The sequence below is a fragment of the Urocampus carinirostris genome, chromosome 5, assembly GCF_059441175.1.
Source record: "Urocampus carinirostris isolate Australia breed hairy pipefish chromosome 5, RoL_Ucar_1.0, whole genome shotgun sequence".
Taxonomy (NCBI): domain Eukaryota; kingdom Metazoa; phylum Chordata; class Actinopteri; order Syngnathiformes; family Syngnathidae; genus Urocampus; species Urocampus carinirostris.
The window spans coordinates 15,422,359-15,440,034 of record NC_142353.1 but is presented as its reverse complement, the minus strand read 5'-3'; the positions used below and the strand labels follow the sequence as shown (position 1 = coordinate 15,440,034).

Here is a 17,676-nt window from a genome sequence, read left to right as displayed (position 1 = left end):
TTAAGCGTATACCAAAAGAAAAATATGTAAAATGACCGAAATTAAGAAAGTATACTGTACAAATTGTAAACAAAACCTGAAAGAAGCAAAAACATAACTTTACCCGAAAAACATGAAAAGTATACTACTTTTGATTCCCCCCCCCCAAAAAAAAGTATTTTAAACCTGTTTTCGTATTAATTATTTATTGCACAATAGATAATGTTCTTTCTTATTTTTAATTTTATTTGAAAATAAGCACAATTTGCAAATGTCATGTTTTTTTCTTTTGAGTGAACCTGCTATCAATGAAGAATACTCAATTGTGAAATACAGAAACGTTTTTCTTATGTTTAAAAATACTTGGTATTAAAATTAGTAGTCACAAGCATTCAGTCCTTTTACTGGTTATGATCAGTGAAATAAATTGCCATTGAAGATAAGGTAAAGCCTTTTCAAATTCAGAAAAATCAATCCTAAAGAAGTATGCCCTTTTATCTTAGCAGCTATTTCCTGTACATTGATTGTATTTAATGAGAAATATAGAAAATATAAAGCGAAAAAAAAAAACATTTTATTTTTAATTTACAAATGTGGTACTCAAAAACATTCAATATTGCAATGTTTGCGAGAAGTGTTCATAGTAAAAAATGCAATACTTTTTAATAGATATTAATCGACAATTAAAGTACAAGTCCATATGCTCTTATATCAGTGCTCCCACCATTAAGTGTATCCAATAAGAATAACTGTCCACTCATCAGCAATAATGACTGACTCAGTCAGCCCATGGTAACTGACTGCGGTGAGCCTCAGCAATCACTTTGTCTCAATTGTGGGCTCATCACCATCAACCAGTCAATGCTCTCCTCCAGGAATCTCATATGGTAGTGGGATGCAATATTCCGGAATACTGTCACCTGCTCTGAGAAATTCTTTTCAGGGAGAGACAGAATGAGTAACTGAGAGAACACTCATATTAAAGGACTATACCGGTGTGGAAAACGTACCTTAGCTGGGAAGGTAAGTTCAAAGTCTCCGGCACATTTGCAATACAGAGGCATGTTTGCTTCCTTAACGCCTTTACATTTCGTACAAACCTGCAAAGCATATCATTGCATCAAAATACAGTTATGGGGTTGATAGAGTGATTGATTGCAGGATCAAAACACACACAAATGCACACAGTCGCCGCCAAAATGTTCAACTGACCAGGTCCTGCAGTGTGTAGCTCATTAGTTTCTTCTGTAGAGCTTCCACCAAGCACATCTCGATAGACTCGGTGTCGTACTGGGCCTGGCAGTTTGAGCAGAACCACTGTGGCCCGCCTGCGCCATCCTAACATGAAAAGTCCATGCCATTAAAACTTGTCGCAAAACGTACTCGAACAGACAAACTTAACACTTACAAATCCACTCGCCAAACAAACTATTTTACACATACTATTATACACACTACTCAAAGCTATCACATGCACTAGAACTGTGTCTCTCAATAACTGCATGCGTACCCCTGATGTACGTGAGAGCCCTTCAGAGGTTAAAAAAGGCTAAAAGGGCACACTGGGTGCATTACTTGACCACTAGAAGTTGCTGTATAGTGTAGGGCAACCAAAAATGAGTACTGAAAAGCGCAATGAAGAAAACTAACTACAGAGAGTCAAAGAGACCATTTTTCTTCTTTTTGATCCCTTTTGGCAAGGCTCCTACTATGTCGAATCAATACAAATTTCTCGACCTATTAGTATTTTAAAAATGTGCATTTACAAGATAGTTCAAGTATTTTGCCTTTTGTTTAGACCAGTGATTTTCAACCACTGTGCCACAACAGACTAGTGTGCCGTGAGAGATGGTCAGGTGGGCCGTAAAAATTTTTCCAATGTCACTTTTTAAAATTTTATAAAACATTTATGAATCATTTTCTGCAAATATTATGACATTGTCAAGTGTCCGAGCTGTAAAATCGGGGTATTATAAATTATATTGTAATTAAACATACTGTTCAGTGTCATTTTATAACATTTTTGGTTAGTGGTGTGCCGCAAAATTTTTCCAATGGCTCAAAAAAGGTTGAAAAACACTGGTATAGACCATTTTTAACGAGTGCATTTTTTCACCACTCGGAGGTGCTAAAATATATAATGTCCCTCTAAAAAGCGTTCATAATAAAATAGTTAAACAACTTATTATAAGATATACAGTCATTATTCTAAGAATATAAAATGGATGCTATGTTCAGAAAGTTATTCTCAAAAAAAGTTTTTTCTTCGAAACAGATATTCACAATGCCCTAAAAGATGATGAGTACGCTGCCAAAACTGAAAGCTTGCTTCGTTGGCAGTAAAGTTTGCTTATTGAAATTGTATTTGTCTTTTTTCCTGATTTTTAGGTAGTTTTTAAGTAAAGTTAAAAAATGTGTTCTTAATGCTAAGTGAATTATTTAATTTGTGTTTGGATTTGTTTTTATTCCGCTTGCTTACAATGAAGAATGTGGTTATGTATAATGCAAAATAGGTGTTATTATTTTTACTATTACGCACTTTTTAAATACACTGTTGGCCAATCATGTTGCTGTTCATTGGTTCCCACACCCTTTAAAAACAATCTGCTTTTTAGAAAATTCAATTTAAAAGACCTTAAGAACAAGATAAAATTTTTGAGTTTTTTTGTAGGGTCTTTTCCTGTTCTCCTTGCGAGCACAGAAATAATTTCTATTTTCTCTCCTTGTTAAAATCGTCTCCTCAGCTATAAACTCATCATTTAAAAAAATGCTAATTGTCTTATTTCAATTATTTATTTTCATATCTTGATAGAAAATAACGGGGCGGCACAGCGGCTGAGTGGTTAGCGCGTCTGCGGCACAGTTCTAAGGTCATGGGATCCAATCAAACTACCAGCCTTCCTGTGCAGAGTTTGCATGTTCTCCCTGTGCTTGAATTGGTTTACTCCAGGCACTCCGGTTTCCTCCCATTCCCAAAAACATGCCGCTCCAAATTGTCCCCAGGTGTAAATGATCGAGTGTGTTGTCTGTCCCTGTGTCCTGCGACTGGCTGGCAACCAGTTCAGGGTATCCCCTGCCCACTGCCCAAAGACGGCTGGAATGGGCTCCAGCACCCCCGCGGCCCTACTGAGGATAAGTGGTGCAGATAATGAATGGATGGATGGATGGTAGAAAATAACAGGGTATGAGAACTCACTTATTAAACACACACACGTTACTCTTTCACACTAGCATTCACAAGCACACTTTACAGCCTCCGCTGTCGTACTTGCGCAACGGCCGGGTCTTTGCAGAGGTCGAGATCACGGCAGAAATTGCAGTTGTGGCATATAACTTCCGGCAGTATATAAGAGTTGCAGGGGTCACAAAAGTGGGCTTCTTCTGAGAATTCTCCCACATCCACCAAGCGCAGAAGGTCCCTCTTAAGCTTGTTGACCTGGTTGACAATGTTGCCATCAAGAGAGAGGACCTGACCGAATGAACAGAGAAAATTAAAGCAATGATTTTACACTACAGCAACATTCCTATATTTTCGGATTACCTGACAGACATATTTGACAAACTCCAAAGCCGGGTTGTTAAGCGACAAGTGTGAGCCTGGCAGGACAGGAAACATTTCCGACGGCTCGTTCACGTTCCTGGTTCCGGTCACCTTTTTTTGGATTTTTTGCGTAATTGTAAAAATGTTCTGCGTCAGCTCACTAGACACATACTCCTGGGAGAAAGTGATCATTCCTGAAGGATACATCTAAATGGTTATCACAGCTTAACAGCTAACAATATTTTTAATACAATTTTAAAACATAGAGAGAGAAATTACCAGGAAGAGCGCTCGAATCCCCGAGTGCCTGCTGGGAAATCTGGCTGCCGCCTCGTCTTTTGACTGGTGTTGCACCAGGTTTGTTGCGTCTCAGCTCTTCTTTCATGCTTTGGTAAACTGCTGCAATGTAAGCTAAATAGAGAGTGAAGTGCTGTATAAGTACAAAGTGAGGCAAAACATTTGTTGTTACTGTATGCTCAATGAGAGCATCTTTATAGCGTAGAACCACAGAATATTGCCATTAGTTACATGCGATCTTAAGAAAAATGACGTTCGAGGGAACAGATTTTCTCCTCCTGCAGATATTCTTCCTACCGTATATTCTCGCATTTAAGCCAATTTTTTGACCATAAAACAAAATACTTGAATGAGGGGGTCAGTTTATATGCACATATTTAGTTGTGTCTCATTAATAGCAAATGATAGGCAGCGGATGAGGAGGAGGGCATGGCTTTTACACAAACAGCAAACCAACAAAATCGATGTGAAAACGTAAGCACAGAATTCAAAGTATAAGTGTGCTGAATTTAGGTCTTTCTATTTGTAAAATTATTTTTGCATTACACCATTACTGGAGACAAAAGAAAATGACTTGAACAGTACCCAGAAATGGGGAAGGAGATCTTCAAGTGGTTGAAGGCCAGCAACAAAATGGATATGGGGTGTCTCAGCTATATGAAGGCTTCACTGCTTCCACAGGTTGGTGTACAGATTCTCTTTTATCTATTTTATTAAGTGGCTATTTTTGAAGTATTTTAGTTTTTTTTTTGGAGTTATGCACTACTTTTTGGAGACAATAATCTTAGGGGTAACAGAGTTTTAAATGATGTAAATAGTGACTGTAATTAGTTACAGTTTATGATCAATGTGCCCAACACTGGTCCACCCTTACAACAATTGCCAGCAAATTATTATTCTTTTTTTGACAAAGGATGCTCATTTTTTCTTTTATGTGCATTTTTTTCCCAGCAGATGGTCATTCTTTCCCCACAGATTGATTTTTTTTGTTCAATGTCTGGCACCGCTGCATGGCAACGCGTAGAACAATTCCGGAAACAGGCCGGCAAAGCAATCTACCATTACAATCAGAAACTAAAAAAGGGTTAATACAGGAGGAAGTAATTGTTCAAATTATTCAGTTTGATATTCTTTAATACAACTATCAAAATGTATTCAATATTTTAAAACATATACAGTATATAGAAACATGAACTGACTGGGTGCAATACTTTGTAATTCTTAAAAAAAATGGTTTAAAAATATGGCAGAAAAGGACCTCGAAAATTACATTTCCCCATGATTTATTAGACAAAGATAATGAAATAACTGATCCATGGTATTGGGAGACCATTTTGGATTAAAATAGAAAAAACTATTGGGATATTGTTAGCCCAGCCCAAATTGTTATTTTACAATTAAAGTTAAAAACAAAGGAAAAACTGATCCGTTAATTATTTTCTAATTATTATAAAACATGTTTTTGAATCAAATGAGAAAAAAATATATAATTAATGAGTGAAATCTCCTGCTCTCATGGATATCGGAAAATTTAGTTATTTATTTTTAATTTTACAAGAACAACCAAAAGAAATACAGCAAAAGGAGAAAAAAATAACACTACCACAAAAATCAATTTCGAAATAAAACGAATTGAGAAAATAAAACCTTGAAATATGCAAAATTATCTGATAGTTGCACAAAATAATAGTTGTGCAGTGTATGAGAGAATGGTAATCTACAAATACAGCATGCCTTAGAAACGTTTTAAATAGATCAATTTGAAACGATTAGATCCTTGCTTTTCTCTTTTGTTGACTCACCAGACACGATCATGAGGAAGTAATTCTGGCAAGAGGCACTTTGCGGCAAATACTGCATGATATTCCAGTTACTCTCAATCAAGTCTTCCACCTCATCTGTCTCTGCATCTTCCTCATCATTCACTTCCTCCTCCTCTTCATCGTCACTGATATCTTCGTCTCCCTCAGAGTTCTTTTTTGCTTTGACTCCTTCCTAAAACCAAAACTCAGATGCATCACTCAGATGTCTGTGTATTACAGTAAAAAACAAAAAAACAAAAAAAAGTCCCAATATATCAAGTGGGAACTACCTTGCCGTACAAGACGTTCGACGAAAGTTTGCCTTTCACGCCGCCATTGTTAGCAGGATCCATCCACAAGAGAAACTCCCAACAGCGAGAGAAGGTGATGGACAAAGAATGGAAGATTTCTCTGGAGTGGATGCTATGAAACAAAGTTCAATATTCTCTGGTTGGTTATAGAAATGTACTCCTTACTTGCCAGGGACATATTTTCATGTGGGTTTTTTTTTTGTGTAGGCCGGTCTAATGCTCATTTCAAGTTTGGAAAAAAGAATCCCAAATTGGGGTGGTTTATGTTAGATTTGAGAAGCTGCTGGCTCCACTGTTTTGTCTTGATAAGCAGTGGACAACGATTAATAATAACTTTTTCAGATCACGCATAAATTATTTGGTTTTACTGGTGAAAAATTTATCTCTTTTCAGTCATAAAAATGTGTGTATACCAGTGATGAGCAATCCGGGGAGGCAGGTGAGTATGTACCTCACCTGTCATCATGGAAAATATTCGGATTTGGCGCACAACTCAGCACTAAACAATAGAGTTATTAATAGTTTTAGCAAGCAAACAGCAAGTCAATCTATCCAGTAATTCTTTTCTCATTGCATGGACTTTTTTCATATTGGAGGATTACCTATATATTGATGCTTTTATTCAAAAGGAGCAATATGTAACGTATTACTTTGCTGAAGGTCTGCAGACGCATGGCAGGCGGCAATAATGGGACAAGGTATTCTGATTTGGCACACAGCACAGCTCCATACAATATAATTTGTGATAGTATTAGAAAACTATCAGCAAGTCAAGCCATGCAAATTTTATTTCTTGTTGCATGGACTTATTATTTTTTTCAGAAAGGCGGATTACCTATTAATTGATGCTTTTATTCATAAGGAGAGGCGCATAAAATAAAGTAGAGGAAACAAACATGTTTTTCCATGCTGCAGTTTATATACCCTTTTTTGTTATGCCAATCAAATGATAATTAAGATGTATGTTCATTTCTTTGAAATTTCTGACTCTACCTAACAAGACATGAGCTTCACCGCAGATCACTGGTGTAGAATGTTGGCAAAAATGTTAGGGGACGCTAAAATCTCTAAAATGAATGCCAGCTCTACTAAAAATGTCTGAGAGTTAATATGAATTCTCAAACCTATTCGTAATGTACTCCACATAAGCGACGGCGTCATCGATCCTCCTTTTTTTTGTGCACAATATAATCCTGTTGAAGTTTCCGTACACAACGGTGGAGCCCAAACGCTTGAACTCAGCAATCAACCTTTCAGGGTGACAAAAACAAAAGTGTTGTGGTCAACCTCCTGCCAGGAAGCCCAAACTTGACCCGTTTTTATTTCAAACATTACTTACTGCAGAAAGACCTTCTTCATCATGTTATGCAAGGTGCGGTGGAGGGCGGGGTCATAAAGCAGCGAGCTGGGCGAGTGCAGCCAGCGGTAGAAGTGCATCACCTGGTTGTCGGCGTACACGTTGTGGTACTCCGTGATCTCCCGTACCCAGCCCACCACCATGCTTTTCAAGATCCTACACAGAAAAAAGACGATGCATTATAGCAGTAGGTCCGAATAATGTATGTGTTACTGCGTTACCTGAAAGTGTTAGAGCAGAGGGCGGTCTCATCGTAGCTAGCTAGCAAGTTTGCTCCTTGGTTCCCGGACATCATATCCTCCAAAGACGCCTGTTGGATCACGTCAAAACTAACCCCCAGGCTGGCTCCTCCCTCCATGTCATTGACATGCTGCGATTGGAGGATGGTGTTCACGGCCAAGCTCTGCAAGTCCAGCTCCACACACACTGAAAATTTGGAGATAAACACTGGTAAATTTTGTATTACAGGTAGGATCGGGCTTAAAAAATCCAGCCCGACCTGACCCAGGTCTTTGGGTAAGCCAGAGCCCAACCACTTAACTTGAGTTGCAGGACCGAGCCCGAAGCAAAACCAAAATTTCATATTTTATTTGTGAGGACTTGGGAGGATGGGAGTACTAACATTCAATATTGGGGTTCATGCATTTGTTGAGGTACCTGTAGAGTAGCATCCTTGGGAATTAATCTCAACAGAGCTTCGGTCATCACTTTCCATAACCAGTCGGCTGTCATCAGCTTCTTTCCCCCCCAGGTCGGGCCTCGCCGTGGGGGAGAGCCAGAGCAGGTGATTGTGTTTTCGCAGATGTCTGGCCAGGAATAAGTCGGAACCAAATATTGACACGTCCTCTGGCAGGTTTCCAACAGGTAAGTGGTAATACCTGAAATTGGAGACAGGCAAATCTCTCAGTGATCATAAAACTGTCACGAAAACTTAAACACAGTTTCTGAATACACTTAAAGATTTGTTACTTTGAGGAATCGATTAAAATTGGGCCAAACCAAGTTTTTTTTCATCATCTTTTTTCTTTAAAACTCTCGAAATCCTTTGAATATAAACCTTGGCCAAATTATTCAATGATTATTGTGAGATATGAATAGATACATTATGCATTTCCAATGCACATGCCACCTACCGAGCCATGTCAAAAGCCTGTGAAAGATAGCTGTCCAGGTTCAGATAGTGTCGGACCATGCGCCGGGCACCGTGCCGCTGCCAGTCCAGCACGTTGTAATTGATTTCATCGTTCACGTGCACTGGCACGACCGGGAATTCGTCCAGGACTGGCAAACCCGAAACGAGTCGCCGCAACTCCCAGTTGGATTGCACGGCGATGAGGGTTGGGCCCCGGCGCTCCTCCTGCACATAATAAACATAGCAGATGAATGGACCCTTTAAGGCAAATTATGCTTTTTACCCTTTAAAGTGACAGCGTGTATTCTGTTATCAGTAAATGTCTCTGTATTGTGTTGTGCAACTGAAAAACAGAGCTAAAAAGCACAAGGAAGATTACAAATTGCAGAGACTCCGGTTTACCAACCCACAATATTTTCCTTCTCATTTTTTTGCCCGGACTTTCACAAGGATTTTGGTTTCTGGGGTTTTCCTGCAGCAGCAAGAATATTATGCTAACTCCCTCTTGATGTGGCTCATGGTACGTATACCAAATAATGAAAGTTTCTCGACCAACAAGTATTAAAACAAATCTTGTTTTTTACGATAAATATTGTTTTTAATATATTAAATTGTTTTTTTACCACTAGGAGGCACTAAATAATATACAATGGTCCTTTGAATGTAAAATTCAGTTGTTCTGTGAGCAAACAATTAAATTTAATTTAAGTAATAGTTTTCTTACATTATATACTTTCCTCGACGCACTGCTATAAGTCAAGGTAAAAAAAAGGAAACTATGAAAATCAATCTTTCCAAGTATAAATGTTCCAGTTTTGCACATTATTTCTTTTGTTATATGGAGAATATTTTTTTCATAATTTGCTGTAAACCTTTCCTCAAATCTTGCAGATCAACACTGCAAATTATTCATTTAAACAATAGAAAAAAATTAATAGGAATATTACATTAGGAACAATAATGCTTGAGTTGAGTGACGAGTTTATCAGTGCAACACAAATCCCAACACAATAATTCATACCAGTGTTTATTTCCTTACCTTGTAGCCGAGAAGTGTGCGTTGCAGTGCACGGTAAATGGCCTTCACGTCATTTTCAGCCCGGACCTCAAAATTGTGTTTTTCTGGAGGCAGAAGCTCCTCTGTGGTTTTTTCCAACAAGGCAGTGCGCTCAGCAGTGTAAACGTTGCTGAGGTTTGGCATTTGGTTACTTCGCACCTGAAAAGAGGAGAAAATAAAATCAGTCCTACTGAAGACTTTATAACTGGGGGGGAAACATTGAGCAATGCATTTTTCTTACAGTGTCTAGAACAAAAACGATGGCTTTGCGCTGCGAAGGAATGAAAAGACCGAAAAGGGACTTCTGACCCTGACTGTGATGGTAAAGGTACATGTGGCGGACACTCCCTAGAAGCAAAACAAAGATGAAAAGACCCATTTGGATGATCAACTCGTGAAATCACAGGAGCACGGTATTCTGGTGTTTTGTTTATACCCGGTTCCAAGTAGCTGAACTGGGCCAGAGACCTCATGTCCAGATTTTCCAGGTCAAAAGTGTCCGCCTCCCTGCCGACGATATCTCTCCCGAAACGCTTGTTGACCATGCACACACATCCCAGCTGCACTAGCGCACGGAACAGTAATGGCACCTGAAAGACATTTAATGATGTTGTGTAAACTTTTCTGTCAAAAATGGCTCCAATGGACACAGCTGAACCACATTTATGGTGATGGACGAGAGTATTCATTTACTGTATATTCTGCACTATAAGGGATTATTACTCTATTTTTATTACAGTGTGTATTCTATGTCGCACTATTTAAATACTTTATATCAACACGTTACATTGGGTATTTATGCATTATATTCCTTTTCCTTTATTAATGTTTTATTTTCAACACAAAGATGCTGCTGGAAGTGTGAATTTCCCTACGGGGATGAATAAAGTATCTATCCATCTATCTATATTGGATTGTAAGGCGCAACAACAAAAAAAAGTATTTTGTCATATAGTTTTTATATATAAGGAGCACTGGACTAAAAGGCCCATGGAATTAAAACTACAGTAAGAGCTCCTGTTGCACATATATATTAGTGCAATGATTGATTAGTTGAAAAACATCACTGAGCAAAATCATAAAACACTGCATGCAACAGGAATTGAACAAGGGTTGCGGCGGTAAGAGCGCCAAAATGTAACCTCTACATCAATAGTGATACAGATGACGTAAGAAAAGACACTCAATGTTACCTCATTATCACAGTTTTTACTCACGGTGCCAAAAACGAATCTTACAGAAAGAAGACAGAAACAAAGTCGTCATGAAAGATACAAACCCTAAAATACACGACGATGGAAACAACTCTGGTGTATCTTTTTCGGACATTGTGTTTATTTATATCTTACAGTACCACTTTCTGTTTTCTCCATTCTCTAACCTTAGTCTCTGGTACCTCTATTTAGTGTGATAATTAGATAAACACCAATGCCTTTTCATTTGTTATCTGTATCACTAGTGGTCTAATGGTCAGGTTGTGGCAGTCTCACACACTAAGGGGCCGGTCACACAGCCGTTTGCGGCTGAATCACGGCCAGAAATTTCTGCCTGTGAGGCGGACGCTATTGGACGCTTTGAGATCGCCATACAGACGAGATACAGCAGTGCTTAACACGCGGTCGGAAATTCGCGCGCGGGTGGCAGCGCGAAAAAGTTTTGCGCTGCTCAATTCTTTAGAGCGCGGGTACACAGCCTTTTACGGGCGTATCGAGGCTGAACCGCTGTTGGGCGCTGTCGGGCGCTGTTGTTTACGTAGGAGTCGGATTTGGGCACAACACCGGCTCGGGAGCTTTTATACCCGTGGTCCACACGAGAAAATGACGCGGAAATGACGCGATGAGGAAGCGGAACAGTCGCCGGCGTCTGTTTTGCGGGCATACCACCGATGAACAGCGGGTTGGCCAATTTTGCGCATTTTCCATCTCGGGCAACCACGGGCAAAAAAACCCCGCAAAATTTTAGCCGTGATTCAGCCGCAAACGGCTGTGTGACCGGCCCCTAACCCGCGTTCGATTCCTGTTTCATACAATGTTTTGCGATTTTGATCAGCGATGTTTTTGCGATTGATCTATCATTGCACAACTAACACACACGAATAAATCCTGTATGCATTTCCAATTTTATCCACCAGTATTCTGTGGTATATAAGGCGCACTGAGGTGCACTTTGAAATTTCTGACCAATTCTGTGTTTTTAGAAGCGCATTATTGTCCGGAATATACAGTAATTCAAGAAAATAAACTATAAAGACTGAATGAAAGGTTGTGGATTTTTGGGGAATGGCAGACAATAAGGTTGGGTGGATTCATGAAAATCATTGTTAAATAATAACGATTTCCCTTCACATGATCCAAGATCAATTCATAAAACCATACATTGATTATTTAAATGTAATTTTCTTTGACGCATTCAATGTCTGGGGCTAAGAGGTCCGCGTTGATCTCGTTAATGTGCTCCTGTTACATGTCCTCCAAAATGTTCCCTATAAAGAAATGAGCATATGAATGGTTGTCTTCAAGTGCCCTCCAGCCAATTTATGGTGCCCAAGGCCGAAGATGGCTCGGATCGTCTTCACCACCCCCGCAGCCCTACTAATGATAAGCGGCGCAGAAGATGGGTGGATGAATGCATGGGTGTGTCAATGAAGGAATTGTATATCCTTTTGTATATTTGTCAGATACCTGCGTTTCATAGACGCCTTCAATGTCTGGGGCAGAGAGGTCCGCGTTGATCTCGTTAATGTGCTCCTGGTACATGTCCTCAGGCACGCAGTACTCGTACAGGTAGTAAACCACGTTGGAGCGGGGGAGCATGCGATTCACCTGAGTTGATCCACAAGCAAATTTCTTAAAATAGAAGATTCGTTGGCTTGGGTATCCCTTACCTTTTTGTACGCTGGCCCTTCATCCTGCTTTGGTACTTTTTGGTTGACGTAGAAGATGCGAGGAATGTTGAGCTTCATGCAATGGAGGTCATTTCCAATCACAGCCCATAACTTGTAAAGCCCAGGGTGGCTTGTTTCAGCAATCTGAAAATTATACATAGGTGACTTCTATTGTCATTTTTTTGTGGGGGTTGTGCTCCAAAAACAGTCCGCGATAGGCAAAATCCGTCAAGTAAAACCCTGTGTTCATTTATTAAAGATGGAGTTAGGCAACCACCGGTACCAGGTCAAAACGACTCTTGTACAATAATTGACCGGTCGCGTCCGTGTTTAAAAAAAAAAAAGCCAAAACAATGTGTTACTGTGAGTAAAGATAGTGTGATAAGGTATAATCTAGGGCCTTTTTCCATGTCGATTAGGTGATCTCGTCTTAACACAGGGGTTTCGTGCTTGGTATTATCATTATGATTAGTATAATTATTGTTTTGTTGTTATTGGGGGTGGGACAGACAATCCATTAATGCATATATCTTGATTTTGTTTACAGCGATTCTGAAAATTGATGTTTCTCCTCGGAATCAATTTTTGTGACATATCCGCTATGAAAGTATTGCCATAGAAGTATTGTCTTAGTTTCTCTGTAGTATTTTGGGACTATTACTGTAGCTGTATTTAGTAGTCTGTCTGTTGTAATATTTCTGTAGTAGTATTTTTGTATGATAGTAGTAATATTTTTGGTTGTATTTGTGTAGAAGTATTTTTGGGGTATTTTTAAAGTAGTATTATTTTAGTATTTCAGTAGTATTTTTGCAGTATTTATTTAGTATTTTTGAATTATTATTTTAGATGCATTTTTGTAGTGTTAAGTATTTCCGTGGTATTACTTTTGCATTACAGTAATACTGTCGTAGTATTTTGTTTAATTTTGATAGTATTTTTTTCATTTTCAAGTTGAAAGCTTAATAATATATTAGGTCCATTTTTCTGCTTGTTGCTTGTTTTTAGCATCGTCAATTATATCGAATCACAATACTTTTGGGATTGCAATTATCGAGAATCGTGTTATAATATGAATCGGGGCCATAGCATATTATCCCACCCCTAGTTATAATTAAGTTATTGGTAGGCGTGAATAATATCAAGGGGTGATTACAAATATTCATGATGACCAATCAATGAATACTCGATAATGAACATGACACATCCGTCCTAGCCAAATATACGCCCTTGCCAACATGTCACCATCGATTATATCGGGGAACTGTAATGAACGGCTCATCAAAACGTCTCATTCTTCAGCTACGCGCTGAAATACGAAATGGCAAGAGAATTTGCACATGCGTAATGTGAATTCAAAAAGCTGTTTTACGCACATGTACATATTAAACTGCAATGTTATTGACGCACAGGTAGGTATTGAAGAGGGGGAGTCATTGTTTAGCCGATCAAAATCAATGCACGATGAAAATGCGCGGAGTAGCGAAACTACAAAAAGTAAACCAATTTTGGAAAGAAAGGATTACAGTACACGGATTTAGGGTGAAGTTGAACTATACCCACCTGCACAATTTGCCAGGGCATGTCCAGGATGCTGCGAGCAGTTTTGCGGAGAAAACTGCCAAGGCCTGTAGAGGGGCCGTCCCTGATCACCCCTCCGCCTACGGGCTGGGATTCGCCGTCAAGCAGCCTTCTTTTCTTCTTTCTCTCTTTTCTCTGCCTCATCTGCAGCTCCCACTTCTTCTTATGGTATCGCAGCCAAACAAGTATCTCCTCCTGCAGCCATTACAAACAAAGTCACATAGGAAAGAAAACACAGAAGATCTTCTCGCAAATTTCCCTCAGCGTCCCGCCGGTTGCCTACCTTGTTCTTGCCAATTGATGGAGGTGGCCCCAAAATCTCCCTCCACGACTGGGTGAGTTCAAGATCCTGTGACTCAACCTGGCTCTCTTCCCCTTGCGATGCTCTCTTTCTCTTGGTGCTGATAGGGATGGCTGGCTGCAGAGGCTTCGCTGACACACCAAAGTCCTCCAGATCGGGAAGTGGTCTACCTTCATGGAGCTGATGAGCCACCTGAAAAAAAAGAAAAACAGGGATGTGATTTGACCAAAGTGAAATTATCTGAAAATTAGGCGGGGGTCTGGGGGCCGCGGGCACCCAGCTAGGTCCAGGGCAGTGCCCTGGTGGGGGGAGAAGTGGGGCGAAGCCCCCCGGAGGTCATGGGTTTTCCGTGTTTTTAAGTACTTTCAATGCACTCAGATGACAAAGAAATAGACAAAACAACAGCATACATTTTCAATGTATTTTGAACTATCCCATATAAAATTACAGTTTAAGTCAACTCAAAATCAGTCACATTAAAAAACATTGGACTGCCTTTGCTATTAAAAACTATCACTGAGAATATCATCATATCTAACTCATGTGATTACTAAGTTAACACATAAATCATGTTGAAGAGTTCAAATTTCATGAACAAATAATTGTATCATGACCAAATGAAAAGTAACTCATATTAGAACATACCATAAATGTCTTTGTTATAGAAGAAGATGTTATCTATAAATGAAAGTACTGTAGTGGGTTGTACATAATTCACCCACGGAACCATTGTTTAGTTAGCGAGTTCCTAGGGGGACTCTTAATTCGGCCGGTTCTAGCCACTCTCGTGTTTGTTTTGTTATCGCCAGTTTAAATGTCATTAAAGCAGCTTTCGTTGGCACCTTTGTTTGACACTCCGCTTACGACTCCCGTCTCTGCTCGCTACATTGGATCACGTCGGGGTCACCAACATTTGTAGATAATTCCTTCTCTAACCAGTCCGATCGAAACTTGTTTTTTTACGATCTTAGCAATTTCTTTAACTCGCGGAGCATCTTTGCGTTCGATCTCGGACATCTTTCTTTAAACACTCGGCAAAAACGTGTGAGAAATGAACAATGGCATACTCCTACGCCTTTATAAGGAGCGCGTTTATTGGTCAACACGGAGACTTCAACCAATCGCAAGTACGTTTCATTTCAGTTACGGAAACACTAAAATGGAACGCTGTCGAGACGAAATCGTTTTTTTTACCATTTAAAAGAATCGGAAATTTTAAAATTTTATTTTTGGAGCGAAAGCGGAATTCCGCGAATTAGCGGAAAAATCACATCCCTGGAAAAAGAAAAAAAAATCAGATAAGTTTGAAACATGATGGATAGAAAATATTGCAATTTGTGATTATCTTGATCATACGTTGAAGCATAGTACAATATTTAAGTCATTTTTCAAGTGAAATTAACAGCTCATTTTAATCGTTATTTTAAAGAGTTAAAAATATAGTTAAGATAAGTGAAATTACACTCAAATTAGAGAGGAATCAGTTAATGTAGTAAACCAAGAATATCAAATTATGATACAGTTTCCCGATTTTAAGGATTATTTCAGTCAAAAGATTCAATGAAAAAATGTTAAAAGGCAATGCTACAACTCTCATTACATATTATATACATACTTCTTAAAATGTATTATTATTTCTCTTTTTTGATCATAAAATGGCCACCAGTATCTGTCGACGATGCAAGTGATACCTTGAAATAAAGCGTGGTACCTGGCCCATACCCATAGGATCTGAGCTAAATACGCATTATGTACCAAATCATGAATTATTCCTTTCCCAATTCTAACATTATTTCAAGGTAATCTACCTTTTTCTTGCCCTCGCTGGTGAACAGCTCGCTGATTTTCTTTTGCTTGTAGATGTCATTTTTCTCAAGGAGTTTCTTGTGAAGCCAGTCAGGATGTCGGACTCGAGGGACAGGATTTTTCACCTGGACATCAAAATAAGTTCAGTGAATGAAATGCTGGAATCAAATAGATGTTTGATTACCTGTTGAAGAGCTGCGGGGATGGTGATAATTTTTTGGATTGCGCTCCCGAGCCTCTCAATGTAGTAATTCCAATCCAAGATCTTTAAAGGGAACCCGGCATAACCAAAATCATTCGTGAAAAAAAGTTCCTTTAATGCAAATGCTTACCGAGCGAATGTCCAAGTCATGCAGGCTGGGCATCTTCAGCCATTTACGCAGGAAATGTTTGGTCACGCTTGGCTCGGCTTGGAAGATGGCCAATGGAATCGCTCTGAGAGGGGAAAAGGCGAGTAATTGTATATCTTACTGTTTTGTTAAACACAACACGTCATCAGCCCACCTCTCGGTGACGGGAGATCCTTCCGGCTTTCGTGAGATGACGTAACGACAGCTCAGGCCGGCGTCTTTCACCATTTGGTCTCCCAGGAACTCAGCCAGCCTTTTGGCTGTGCTGATCGAAGTCGATTTCTGCTCTCCATAGTCCTCCAACTTTTTAGACATGGAGCGATTCTCTGATATCAGCTCAAAAAGTTCAGCATCGGGCATATTGGCAGCCTGGAGATCAATCGACTGATTAGTTTACCGTATTATACCCAATATACGGCGCACAGGATTATAAGGGGCACCACCAAAATATAGTCTTTTGTCATATATAAGGCGCACTGGACTATAAGGCGCATACCATTGTAACTACTGTCAGAGCTAATATTTTTTGTATAAAACCATTGCGTGTTTTATACACTTATGATATATTTTAGTGTAATGAGTTATCAGTTGAAAAATGTAGTGCAATCAAACCCAGGTAGCGGCGGTGAGAGCGCCGAAACCTAACCACTAGATCACTAGTGATACAGATGACATACGAAAAGGTATTAGATCACAATATTTTTACTCACATGTCAGACACTAATGTTAGAAAACAAAGTCGTCCTAAAATGTATAAATAAATGCACACTAAAAAAGCAATGGACAGCAATGTTTTTCGGTTGATCAAGCAATTTGCACTTTCAAATTTCTGGCCAATTTTTGGTTTTTAGGTGCGCCTTATAGTCCGGAAAATGCAGTACATAAAGGGTATATTTTCTTTGTGAGTGAAAAAAATATTGTTTGACAATTTCAAACAAGAGTTAAAACGATTTTTACCTTGCTGTAAAGCACATCCAGCCAATAATCGGCAACTTTGGAAACAGAAGCGTAGACCTCCTCCAGCGTGGTACCTTTGAGAAAGGCTTCAAACACAGATGACTGGAAGATCTTGATGAGCTGGAGCTCGCCTCTTCTCTTAACTTCAAAACCCTTTAGCTCAGCCAGAGAGCCATCCTCATTAAATACAGCGTACCTAAGACCAAAAAGGTCAAGACCAATAATTGTCAAAAAAATTCCTTAAAATCTAACTACTAAATTAATCACTCTTAATAACTACATGGAGCACAGGAGCCTAATATGTACCTACAAATTTACAGCAAT

General features: G+C 39.2%; 1 protein-coding gene across 1 annotated transcript in view; it reads right to left on the bottom strand.

Moving 5' to 3' along the window:
- Window positions 1-529: 529 nt before the first annotated feature.
- Window positions 530-17,676, bottom strand: part of pole (polymerase (DNA directed), epsilon) — a 30,250-nt gene continuing 13,103 nt past the window's right edge. Inside the window, exons 24-48 of the mRNA XM_088335922.1 lie at window positions 17,353-17,548; window positions 16,550-16,764; window positions 16,378-16,480; window positions 16,230-16,310; window positions 16,048-16,170; window positions 14,222-14,431; window positions 13,921-14,133; window positions 12,361-12,504; window positions 12,158-12,298; window positions 9,913-10,066; window positions 9,718-9,824; window positions 9,459-9,635; window positions 8,421-8,644; window positions 7,945-8,165; window positions 7,509-7,713; window positions 7,270-7,443; window positions 7,055-7,180; window positions 5,910-6,042; window positions 5,620-5,812; window positions 3,800-3,931; window positions 3,521-3,714; window positions 3,248-3,448; window positions 1,192-1,317; window positions 990-1,079; window positions 530-914 (exon numbers count right to left, since the gene is read on the bottom strand). Coding sequence (XP_088192048.1) covers window positions 792-914; window positions 990-1,079; window positions 1,192-1,317; window positions 3,248-3,448; window positions 3,521-3,714; window positions 3,800-3,931; window positions 5,620-5,812; window positions 5,910-6,042; window positions 7,055-7,180; window positions 7,270-7,443; window positions 7,509-7,713; window positions 7,945-8,165; window positions 8,421-8,644; window positions 9,459-9,635; window positions 9,718-9,824; window positions 9,913-10,066; window positions 12,158-12,298; window positions 12,361-12,504; window positions 13,921-14,133; window positions 14,222-14,431; window positions 16,048-16,170; window positions 16,230-16,310; window positions 16,378-16,480; window positions 16,550-16,764; window positions 17,353-17,548 — 4,006 coding nt within the window. The 3' untranslated portion in view covers window positions 530-791. The remainder of the gene's footprint in view (window positions 915-989; window positions 1,080-1,191; window positions 1,318-3,247; window positions 3,449-3,520; window positions 3,715-3,799; window positions 3,932-5,619; window positions 5,813-5,909; window positions 6,043-7,054; window positions 7,181-7,269; window positions 7,444-7,508; window positions 7,714-7,944; window positions 8,166-8,420; window positions 8,645-9,458; window positions 9,636-9,717; window positions 9,825-9,912; window positions 10,067-12,157; window positions 12,299-12,360; window positions 12,505-13,920; window positions 14,134-14,221; window positions 14,432-16,047; window positions 16,171-16,229; window positions 16,311-16,377; window positions 16,481-16,549; window positions 16,765-17,352; window positions 17,549-17,676) is intronic.